Raw genomic sequence first — 12,014 nt, forward strand, 5'->3', positions numbered from 1 at the left:
GATCCACTGATCTAGAGAGAAGAGAGCACTTGACTGTGAGAGTAACATGGCTGCTTCTTTTACTCAGTGTCCCCAGGAACATTGAGTCTCTTGACTTTTCTACATAAATGGTTTCTTTGACTTTCGAAATTCAAATGGTTCCAAGACCAAAACTAATTGGAACCAAATTCATAATATTACAGTATTTTTCCTCCATCACTTTCTGTTTTAAACTTGAGAACTAGAGATCGCTTACAGCAGTGTTAGGGAAAGACGTGCTACAGAGAAATAAACATGTACATTTATATAAGTATTATAATATTTAGCAAAAAGATACCATGTACTGACTTAAAACATAGCTCCACTGACAGTAACTTTGGTCTTCCGTATTCCCCATCTATCACATCCTCCTCTTCTTACGTGTGTTTGGGTCCATAAGCAATATAATTTCTAGTCTTACAACATATGAACCTTGCATGATTTCATTACACACGTATATACAATTTGATGGCTATAGCTGTGGTTAATTCATTTTCACTGCTGCGAGTATATTTGTTTATGATTGTACTACAATTCATCTATTCCTCTGATGAAGGACTTTTGGGTTATTTCTAGTATTTTTAAGTTTTATAAACAATATAGCCATGAATATTCTTGACTTCTATCCATAGCCTTAATATCCTATAATGTCCTTCTAAGCAAAGACACATCTTCCAGTTTTACTAAGTAAAACAGATTGTTTCCCAAAGAATATATATATTTTCACATCTTTACCACACTTGATATTGTCAGACTTTTTCATATCTGCCAGCTTGATAGGTTTAACATGGTATCTTACTGTGCTTTTAACTTGCATTTTCCTGATTATGGATAGAGGTGAAATTTTTTCTTATATTTATGGCCTTTGGTTGTTGTTGCACCTTTTCATGATTTTCAGTGGATAAAAATTTTAATTTTATTGTAGCTTAATTTCTGAATCTATCTCCATATGATTTGTGGGGATTTTTTTCCTGTATGTGTCTAGTTTAATAAATTCCTTACTAATTGAGGTCATAAACATATTGTCTTATATTTTCATTGAAAAGTTTTGGGGTTTTTTTCTTCTAAAAGTTTAGTTAATTTTACATTGAAACCTTTAGTCCAGCTAGAAATAACCTTTGCGTGTGGTCTGAAGTTAAGTTTTTCAATATGGTGACTAGTTATGGCAATACTTCAATGCTTCATTCTCTCCCTGCTGGTTGCACAACCATTTCTTTTGTCGTCTCTCATACTGTTTTATTCCATTGGTCACCGTGTCTATCTGTGGGTCAGTGCCATTCTGAAATCAGAAATTCCTAACTAGTTTTGGCTCTTTGTTCTTCTACGTAAATATTAGAATTAAACAGGGTAGGGAACAACAACTTTGGTAGGAAATAATGACTAGATTAGTTTGGGAGGAGATTACCTGTGTACAACATGAAGCTTACTAGGGATGATATTTGCTCTTCATTTATTGATGTCTTCTTAATACCTTTCAGAACAGTTGTTTACATGTTTTGGATTAATATCATGTATTTCTTCTGTTAGATTTGTTGTTAATAACCTTTTGCTATCTTTTTTAAGAGTTATGCTTGAAAACATTTGTGGCTGGTATAAAGTACAACTTTTTTTTTGGATGGCCTTAAATTACAGAACTTTGCTCAATTCTTACTGTTTCTAATAACTTGTAAAGTCTTTTGGGCTTTCTAGTCATCGTCTGTAAATAATAACAATTTTCAGTCCTCCCAATACTTACAATTTTTATTCTTTTTCTTGTTGAGTTGACTGGCTGCAGCTTCCAGACCAGTGGAGACTATGGATAGTGTCTTATATATGACTTAGGAGGAATGCTATAGGTTTTGGGTACACGAACTTTCAGATGAATCAGACTTCCTTTCAAATGCATGTCCACATTTTGCTAAGAGATTTGTTTTTACAATAAAAGGAGGGCTTAAAATTCATCAAATGCAATTCCTGTGTATATTGAGGTAATTGTGTGTGCGCTTTAAAAATGTTTTGTTAACATACTGATCTAGATAGATTTTTCTTATGTTTATGTTCTGAAGCTTATGTTCCTGAAATAACTTGATATGACCTATGTCCTAGCCTGTGGCATTCCACAAATTCTGAGCCACCTGTCCTATGAACATTCTACACATCCAAGTCCCATTGGTGTGTATCTTCCCTTTAGTCTCCTTCAGCTGCGGCTGTCTTCCACTAGTTTAGTTTTATGGCGCCACCTGGTGGCATGCATTGGAATTTCTGCTTCATCTCTCTTTAAGAAGCTGCTGTGTCCGAGTTGGCCACTGCTAACTCCTTCGATTCGATTTTCTCGCGCCCCATGTTCATCCACTTTACTCCCCCATCCTCCTTCCTCTCGTGTTTCTAAAATTTCTTAGCATATTCCTGAAAATCATTCTCCCTTCCTTTGCTTTCTTGCCCTTTGTGCCTTTACAGATCTCAATCTCCTTTAATAACAGTTGATCATTGAGACAACAGAGCTGGTGACTAAAGAAATACAACCATGCACTTTGAGATGACATTTGATGCGATGAAGTGCCAGCTCTGCTAACCTTCAAAGTCCTTAGAAGTCCTTAAAATTACCCTCAAAATGTTCTTAAGTTTCAAGCACTACTTAATGATCTAATTAATTCTTTCTGGTTTAACAAGCTCAAGCATTAAAGAAAAATTAGAACAGTGTTAACAAGCCTCACTGCTTCTGTGCTCCTCTGCCACAATTTTGACAAACCAGGGATCACTACTCCATTTCACTGCAAAGACTCAGTTCTTAAACCATCTGGACTCAGAGCCACCGCCCCTAACAGCTCTCAGGGAAACAGTCCACCACAGATGTTCTTGTGGTACAAAACCCTTTTAAGAGACAGAAACTGCCAGGAACTGATTCTGATTGCTTGATCCACTCATACAAAAAGCACTGTAAGCACGGTTCTCTCCGGCCTGGGAGCTGACCCATGAAGAAGGGTGGCCAGCTTAGCAATTTCTTTGTTGAGTTAATCACGACTTTATTTTTGGTATCTCTAAGGGCTGCATCTGAGCATGGCAGTGAGAAAGACCAGAGAAAGTGGGCCTGAAATTGATCCCTGTAGACAGGACAGTGCCAGTGTAACTGTGGGGGAAGCTGTTTTCATTATTGCTCTTAACCCATCCCAGTTTTCTAGAAGGCAGTATAGTACACTCTTTTTTAGGTACAGCATATTAAGAATTTGCTTATTCAAAAACAGTAATTATTGATTTTAAAGTAGGTACCACAAAGTCTTTTTTGTTCATTAGACTGGTAGGTACCTAGATTAATCACGGGAGAACTTGAAATAATATATAACTACTTGTTCATGGATGAAGTTCTGTTCGTGACTTTGAGACCCATTATTCTTGTGAAACTGATTAGTTTGTATGGAGTTGCTGCATCACTTAGAGAATTCTAGCATCTGTAGCAAAGGGAGAGTGAAGAAATGTTATTTCCTCATTGTAATAGTGGAGTTTCAAAGGTGAACTGAAAAAAAAATGTTAGAGATTAGAAAGGAAATTAGATTGGCAGTTGAGTTACCCAGCTGGCCCTACCATCAATAACCCAGGGTAACGAGGAAGGCGTTCCTGCTATCCCAGAACGCTGTGCAGGCTGCGCGCCCTCCCCACCCAGCAACCGTCTGCCTGCTTTGGCTAACCGCTTTCTGACCTCTGCATGTCTCTTTTGGAAGGTGGGGACCCAAGCTGTATGCACTGTTCCAGATGCGCTCTTGCCAAAGCAGCATAAAGCAAATGTAAGGGACGCAGCCGCCCTCCCCACGCGGTAAGTATGACTGGCAGCCGTGCCCGGGGTGCTCCATCTCCCAGTCAGATTGCCAGGATGCTGGGGGCACCACCTAAACCCCGCATCTGGTCACCAAGGACCAGCTGACCAGGAGCATCCTGTACCATTTCAGCATCTGATTCCTCCTCCTGTGGGCTGTTTCCCAATGGTTTGCACCTCTTGGGCTCTACGATCAAGAACGCTCCCTTTCAACTTAACCATTTTGAGGTCAGCTAGTTTATTAAAACAAGGTTCTAACTGTAATCTTGGTGCATTGATTGGAAGTGCTAGGACTTTTGTGAAAACATCTTTTTTTTTTTTTTGGCAGTTCTGGATTTTGAACTCAGGACCTTGGGCTTGCCAGGCAGTCCCTCTATCATCTGAGCCACACCCCCAACCTTTTTGGTAATTTTTGAACAGGATCTCATGTTAGGCCCAGGCCAGCTGGGACCACAATCTTCCTATTTAGGTTTCCCATGTAGCTGGGATGACAGGAGTCCATCACCACCTTAAACAGCTTTTACTGAAGGAGATGTGGGTCTAACTTTTTTGCCTGTGCTGGCCTCAAACCATGATCCTCTAGCTCTCCATCTTCTAAGTAGCTAGGATTACAGGCATGAGCCACCACACCCAGCCTTAAAGACCCTTTTGTTAAGGAATGAAAATAGAGTATATAATGCAAGCTCATGCATGACTCTTGGGTCTTGCTGGGAGGTTTTTCTTATGAAAAAAAAAAATCCATTCACTATACCCAGCAATGAAGTGCTGAATGTACGTGTTAAGTAGAAGAATTAAAGAAGTATCTCATAAACCAGGTTAATTATTATACATTCACCTCAATTTGGCAATATTTTAAACTCATACTCAACATGACTGCCATTGATAACAATTTGTTTTAAAATGATTTAATTTCTCTGGCAGAGACTATTTGGACCTCAATTCTGAATAAAACCACCACAGTACAGTTTATCTTGTGACCCCTGAATGGTATATTTGAGCTTCCGACTTACTGATTAGGCCTCCCAAAGTTCTATAAATCTAGGTCTAGCTATATGTGGTTGTATTTGAGATGTGGAATAATATGGTGTAGATTATTTTCATGTGACAGAAAGAAGCGGTCCTATGTGTTCACATATGGTAGGGAAGTTTTGTCAACAACCTGCTTCTTTAGCCTTGAATTGTCACTTGCTCTGACCTGAGATTCAGGTCAGCTGAAAATCTCCATGCCTCTTGACACTACCAACACACTTTCATTGTTTCAGATGATACACTTGGAGGGCGGTGACAGTGACACATCCATCATTTGTGCTCACTTATTTTGAAAGATTCTAAATTCACAGACTTCAGCTAGCCTTGCCTTATTCCTGGCATTTTCACTAAAATCCTTGGTTAAAACCCATCCTAAATGCTCCATGGATTTCTACGAACAATATTCTTCTTAGCTTGTTATCTTTAAACTATTTGTTCCAATGCAGAAACTCGTTTATTCCATTTTGTTTCTGGATGAGTAAAAATCCCCGAATTAAAATTTCCCTGGTGTCTTCCCACTTTTCCTCACTGATTTTCCTCTGTTAATGCTTTTTGCTTTTTAGAGTGAATCATCTGAAGGACTCTGACTCTGAGCTATTGTTGTCAGAAGGAGGAAAAGAAAGTTTCTGCATGACTCACCAGAAAAGTCAAGCTCAAATGACAAGACTTTGAATTATCCAGAGATGAATTTATGAAGGGAACAAGGGAGTTAGCAATTGCCATGTCCTTTAGCCTGAAATGTCACATGGTTCTCAGTCTTTGAAGAACTACAGGCTCCCTCCATAGTTGATTATAATATTAACCCAAGAAAAAGGACAAGGACTTCTGAATGATCATCTAGTCCTTCTCCTGCCATCCTTATGGCTTCATAGCACTGTTTTCCTGTCTGCCTCATGACGGGGGCCTGGAGGACTGTGGTGCAAGGAAGTAGAGGTGACATCCAAAGGCTCAGACAGGCTACAGCTGACTGGTTTCTTGAGCAGAAGAAACCTATACAAAACAGCATCCAAATGACTAACCAGGCTGGCGCAATTTGGTGTATTCTGGTCACAGGTTTCTTCCTTTCCATGTCCAGGCCTTGTCTTTTCTTTGAGGCTCTTGGGCTGGTTTGGCTTTTAAGGCCAGGTTAGACCAGACCTCAGGATTCTCTTTCCTGGGTTCCTGAAATGTGAAGTAGCCTGAGGTGGGTTAGGGGGAGCCTTGGGCACAACCTGCAGGCTGCTCAATTATTTCTCTCAGGCTTCCCTAGTGAATGTTTGTGGCTATGTGGGGTGGGGGTGAGGGGGTTGCACGTCACATCAGAATTCTGGATTAGAAAATTCAACTCCTTTTGAAACCTAAAATAGTTCTCACTGGGCTGAGGTCACAGGGCAGAGTTTGTGGAGCCATCTGGATTTTGCGTGGCTTTGTTATATTTCCTCAGAAGCATTCCAGTTCCCTTCTGATTCACTAACAATCTCAAGTTCGTCTCAATGTCACCTTACAGAAGGTGGAAAAGGCATTAAGATCAGATCTTTTGCAACCCCATTCTGGTCATGTGCAAGTTGAATTTTCTTCTTCTTGCCTGATTTTCCTGTTGTCTTCTGTGTCTTCACACAGGTCCCTGGTGGCAGTCACATGGTGAGCCCTAGGATGAGGACATCCCAGGACAGCCTTGGTGTTCTGAATATGTACAATCCCCAAAGTCTGGACTCTCAGCTGGAACTGGATGGCCCAGTACTCCCTCACCAGGACATTGCTGATGGTTCTCTCTCATCTGTTTGCTGTTGGTGTTCCCTCTCTAGCTATTCTCTTTCCAAAGCCTCCCAATTGCCTTTCCTAGGAAGCTGGGCCAGGACTCGGGACTTCTGCATTGCACCCTACAACCCCAAACCAGCATCCCCCGACACAGCTAACTGCCTGAAGGCACCCGCTTCTGAGAACCCATTTCTTTTCTGCATGACTAGCTTTAAGAAGGAATCTATGGAAAGGATTGTCAAGAATTTTCCACTTTTTAAAAAATGTATGTGACTTATTTTTGGCTTTGAGATGGGAGCAAACTCACTGGTGTGCAGCTCTGTTCCCAAGTGTACTTCAGTGGAATTTGCAGACACTGACACAACAGTTCCCTTCTTGTTTGGGCTGTTTGTATAATTGTACATAAAGTGTAGCAATAAATGTATTCAAACATCAGCTGGAGCCTCACTTTCTACTTGATTCTGCTTCCTGGAGGCAGGTAGTGGCTGTGACATTCTCAAGGAGTGACCCTGGTGACCAGGTTCTTACCTTCTCTGATTTCACCAAGTGTGAGTCTAGAGCTTGCCAGTGTTCAGAAAAGGGTTGAGGAGGGTACAGTGGCAGGGCAGTGACACGGAACAGCATTAGTAATTCACAAGGTGCACTGGTCCTGGCATGACAGAAGGTTTGAATGTCCAAGGAGTGAAGCTTTGAGGATTGGGTGACAGTTTGTGACAGGAGTCAGCTATTTTAAGTCACTTTTAACACCTTTCTATAACGTGTTGTGCTGCAATGATGTGACAGGAACTTGCTGGGCACAAAGGTAGACTAAAGATTTTCTAAAAAATCACGTAAAATATGCCAACATGACCTAGAATTTTCCATCTGTCATTGATGGTTTTCAAGTCAGTCTAGTTGTTTTAAAGGCAATCCACTCCACATAAACAGATAACTATTTGGCAAACAATACTATTTATCTAATATCAAGGAATATTTATTCAAACTGGCCTCTTATACTTCATTTAAAAATCTTTGGTTCTTGGCATTTTTATATCTTCAAAGATCACCACATGCTTTGCTGTGGTTTCTTACAAATTGCTTTGTTATGGTTTCTTAATGAGCCTTTCCTTGATCATGAGCCAAAGTTAGCATAAAAGTCATTCAGCTAAGACAAGGGGGGAGAGGCAAGGAAACTCAAAGTTGGAATATCCTATGGTGAGGCTCTGCAGTACTCAAAGATAACCTTTTGGGTATTAAAAAAGTACATAGACCAGAAAGGACTTGAAATCACCTCATTAAGCACTGTGACCACTGAGCAGGTAACTGGATGACTGTCACATCTGTTCTGTCACCTTTCTGTGGGAATCAGAGAACCTGAGCCTCTAGGTCAAGAGATAAAGGCTGACTCCCACGGCAGGTTCCTGGGTGACACTGCTTTTCTAAACATAGCTTTCTCTGGCTGAGACTCACTAGAGTGGTCTGGTCCAAGGTCAACTACCAATTGGTAACAGAGCTCATGAGCCATACCCAGTTATCACCCATGTGCAATTATGGGAGAAATTATTAGAAAGGAGACAAAGATGAATTCTCAGCTGCTTCTGGCCTGTCATGCAGTAAGAACTAGTCCTACTGAGAGTGAGTACAGTGTGAAGAAAAGCAGTAGAGGACCAGGAGATAAAGCCTGGGCATGGGTCATGGTGGACCAGTCACTCCTGTGCTGGGTCCTCTGGTTCTTCTGCTCTAGAATGATTTCTTTGGACTGATGTCTACAGGTAAATTTCTGACTTTACTTTCTGTTTGTTCATAAAGTCCTTGGGAAAGAGAAGGCATTGGCCTGTTTTTAATGCAGAAGAGAAGGTCACAGGGAGGTGCAAATAGGCGAGAGGCAGAGGGGAGTGAGGAAGACAGTTTATGTTCAGATACTAAAAACTTCATTGTTAGAGTAATGACAAGTCAAAGCATTGAGTCAAAGAGCACACCCAGTCCTCGCTGTCCACATCCCGTGGGATGTCCTTGTGGCAGTCTTCTGTCTCTGCTTGTCATTGGGACAGACAGAAGGGAAGTTGAAGGCTCAGAAGAAGCCAAATTTCTTTACCTACAAACTGTCCCCAGCCTTGGCAGTGCCATGCAGGGAGCCCCTGCACTTGGAACTGCCAGGTGGTGACCTGGTCCTGTTCTAGTTCTAGCTGTGTAACAGCAAAGACAAACCATGGTGAAACCATTTGTTCAATTATTATACACTAATAAAAAACAAGCAATATAAAACAAAAAGAAAAAATAATAATAAAAAAAAGTCGACCCTGTCACAACCAAAGGAGAGGAAAGCTGAGCACTTCTAAGCACCAATAACCCACATCCACCCCAAAGGAATTCCCTCCATCCTCATAGACCACACTGATCAGCTCCTCACTTTGCTCTGGTGGCCCACTCCTCATTCCTTTCCAGGGAAATGGGAGTTGCTTGGGGAGTTCACAGAAGTCTCTGCTGTCCATCTTCCTTTTGGGAGCTGGCTGCAGGAATATACCACATGACCTTACAGAGGCAGCTCTAGGTACCACGAGAGAGCAAGTCTGTTTCACTGGGGTTCACTATTACACAGGAAGTCCAGTTGCACCCCCCTGTGCTCCAGTGCAGCGTTAGAACCCTCCAGGCAAATCCTATCACTTTTACCTGCCTTTTCTTTTGCTTTCTCTCTCCATTGACTCAGCATGGTGGTCCTCATTTAACATGCATTTGAATCACCTGGAAGATTTAGTAAAACCCAGATGCTCCACTCCAGAGTTGCTGCTTGAGCAGGTCAGGGATGGAGCTGAAGAAACCACATTTCTAGGATTGGGGGGAGCGGGGGAGGCTCAAGGGATAGAGTACTTGCAAGGAAGTATGAAGACCTTGGGTTCAGTCTCCAGTACCGCAAAGGAATCTGTATTTGAAGCTAGTTCCCAGGTGAGACTGAGGTTGCTGGCCTGGGGGAGCCATACTTGCAACTCAGCAACACTTGTCTGAAGAACCGAATGTTTTCAAGGCTGTATGAGTCAGCCAGGCAGCCTTTGCTAAACTGGGTTCAGCCAACATGTGAGTAACTCTTACAAATCAATACTTTCTTCTAGCCCATGGCCTTGGCGAGAAGCATACGGTTATGGATTACACTCATTTTGGTTCTCAGAGGAACACAAGATGAATTGATGCCAACTGTACATCAGTCCTGAAGTAGTGATTTTGAAACTGGATCCCAGAGATGCCTGCAGTTCTCCTTGGATAACTGCACTGTGCATACACAAACATTTAACGGGGTTTTTTTAAATAGTCATGGAGCTAGTGGATTTTATAAGCCTTTCATGGAAATGTAAAAGACCAACGTTTGCATGACAAATCCTCATAAACGGAGTACATCCGGTGGAACCAGCACAGAGACAGAGCAGCTGTCTCTATAGACATCCCAGTTTCTCAGTCTTGGGCCCTCTCTCCAAGGGGCACTACCAGCCTGAGTTCTAATTGGGTAGATAGGGCTTCACCTGGTTTGAATTCATATAATTGAAGTCGTTCAGCATGTGCTCCTCAGTATCTAGTTTCTTTTACTCAACAAATGCAAGAATTCCTAAAAAATTTCTCTCGTCCAATCTGCCTTTTTACTGACTCCCTACATGTCCCTTTCCCATCTTTGTCATTGGGCTGCTGGATTCCTATCAACCCAGGCCTTCCAGCTGCCCTGCCCAATATGGCTGACCCACAGGGATCCTCCATAGGTGTCTACACCTGAACTCCCCACCCTGGGGCTTTCCTTGCCCCCTGTTAGAATAGGCAAGCCCCTGCTGAGGTCACCCACAGCACCCCAACCTCAGAGGGCCTTCCCTTGCTGTGTGTTTGGGGGTTATCTTACCCCCACAGGTCCTGGGAGACTCAGTTCCAGAGTGACACTTGTCTCTTCTGTTAAATTTCACAGTTAGAACTAGTTACACTTGACCCCTCTTACTTAGCTCCAGGGTGGTTGGGAAATCTAGAGCCGAGGGAATGAATGCTCAGTGAACGGAATACTCCATTTTGTGTGGTTACAATAGACTGTGATCTGGCTACTTAATAAAAGTAATGAGGCTTACTTGGCTTACAACTCTGTTGGTTGAAGAGTCCAAACATCATGGCTCCATTGTCTTGGTGAGGGCTCCTGGCTGTCCATCACAGCACCCCAGAGAAGCGGAGAGGGAACTGACCAGGTGAACAAGGACCAAACAGTGTGAGTCCCTGACTCTGTCAATGTTCAAACTGACTCGCTCTTAAATTCTTGAGGGCCAGTTTATGTCGTACCTGTACCTCTTGGGCTCTCTCCCCTCTTATTATTCTGTAGTGTGTATGCTGTATACATCCATGGCCCCCCATGGGGCATGTCTGCAAATGTTTTTGAATGTTTTTGACTGTCAGGATTGGGCGGTGCTGGCATCTAGCAGATAGAGGCCAAGAATTCTTGAAAAAATCCTGCAACACACAAGGGATTCATCTGAACACCCAGAGCAGCCTGGTGGCTGGATGGACCATTGCAGCCATCTCCCCATTTCTGACCCTCCTCAACTTTTGCATCTTCCTTAAAATTGTGGCCCACTATTCGCTCTGTATTGAAACATCTTTTGTATTTTTACTGGCCTCAATACTGCCTATCTTTAGGAGCTCTGCATAATGAAACCAGTGGTGCTGGGGGCCAAATTAGAGGGCACACACCTGGCCAGAGGCATGCAGTGAAAAATGGGAGGGACAGATGGTGGTGAAGGTCTATTAAGAGGTAGAATGCAGACATTGGGGCTCGGGGGCTGCTGTATGAATCCTGTGAGAGACAGATAAGGATGGGGGTAAGGTGTTCTCCAGCTGTAAAGGGATTTCTGTCTTTCAGCATTTCTTATGGCCCTAGCTTTAGTGCTGACCATTCTGCATAGGTAGAATATGTGTGGTAGGTTAAACAATTCCCTTTTGTACATGAGGAAGTGTCTCAGCTTCAAGATCAAGGACCTGCTCAAGGTGGTGTAACATAGCAATGGCAGCCCAAGGACTGCCAGGCCCCGGTGATCACATACCTCCCACTATATCCACTTTCTCTCCACTCCTCCCAAGAGGGATCTCTTGCAGTGTGTATATGAAATTCATGTGGGAGAAATAGAGGGGGACTCTTTCAAAGCCAGCTGCCATCTTCCTCTTTCCTTCTTCACCTCCAGTAATCTCAGCGTCCTTGACAACTCCTAACTGGGGAGAATGAGGCTAAGTTGAAAATGTTTACCTTTGTGACTGACTCAGAACCAGGAAGGGATGATAGAGTGTAGGAGGGCTACTGTCTGGACAGAAGCTCTGCAGTTTGTAACAACCTGGTCCCTACCCTCACCTAGACCCCCACTCCTGGGGCCAGGAGTCCCTTCCGGTCCCCACTCACACCTCCCACTGTTTCACTTAACACAGGCAATGAAGTGAACGTGGACTAGAACATGCA

At 42.7% G+C, this 12,014-nt stretch overlaps 1 protein-coding gene across 4 annotated transcripts in view; it reads left to right on the plus strand.

Annotated features, from left to right (window-relative positions):
• Rdx (radixin) overlaps window positions 1-7,006 on the plus strand; it is an 82,305-nt gene extending 75,299 nt beyond the window's left edge. For 3 of the 4 annotated variants that reach the window (XM_074066763.1, XM_074066766.1, XM_074066765.1), the window contains exons 15-16: window positions 3,714-3,805; window positions 6,434-7,006. In XM_074066763.1, the coding sequence (XP_073922864.1) occupies window positions 3,714-3,780 (67 nt within the window). In that variant the 3' untranslated portion in view covers window positions 3,781-3,805; window positions 6,434-7,006. Of the gene's footprint in view, window positions 1-3,713; window positions 3,806-5,397 lie in introns of all 4 variants that reach the window. The other variant, XM_074066764.1, reaches the window with a different exon arrangement.
• Window positions 7,007-12,014: the final 5,008 nt, after the last annotated feature.

The sequence above is a fragment of the Castor canadensis genome, chromosome 2 (genome assembly GCF_047511655.1).
Source record: "Castor canadensis chromosome 2, mCasCan1.hap1v2, whole genome shotgun sequence".
Taxonomy (NCBI): Eukaryota; Metazoa; Chordata; class Mammalia; order Rodentia; family Castoridae; genus Castor; species Castor canadensis.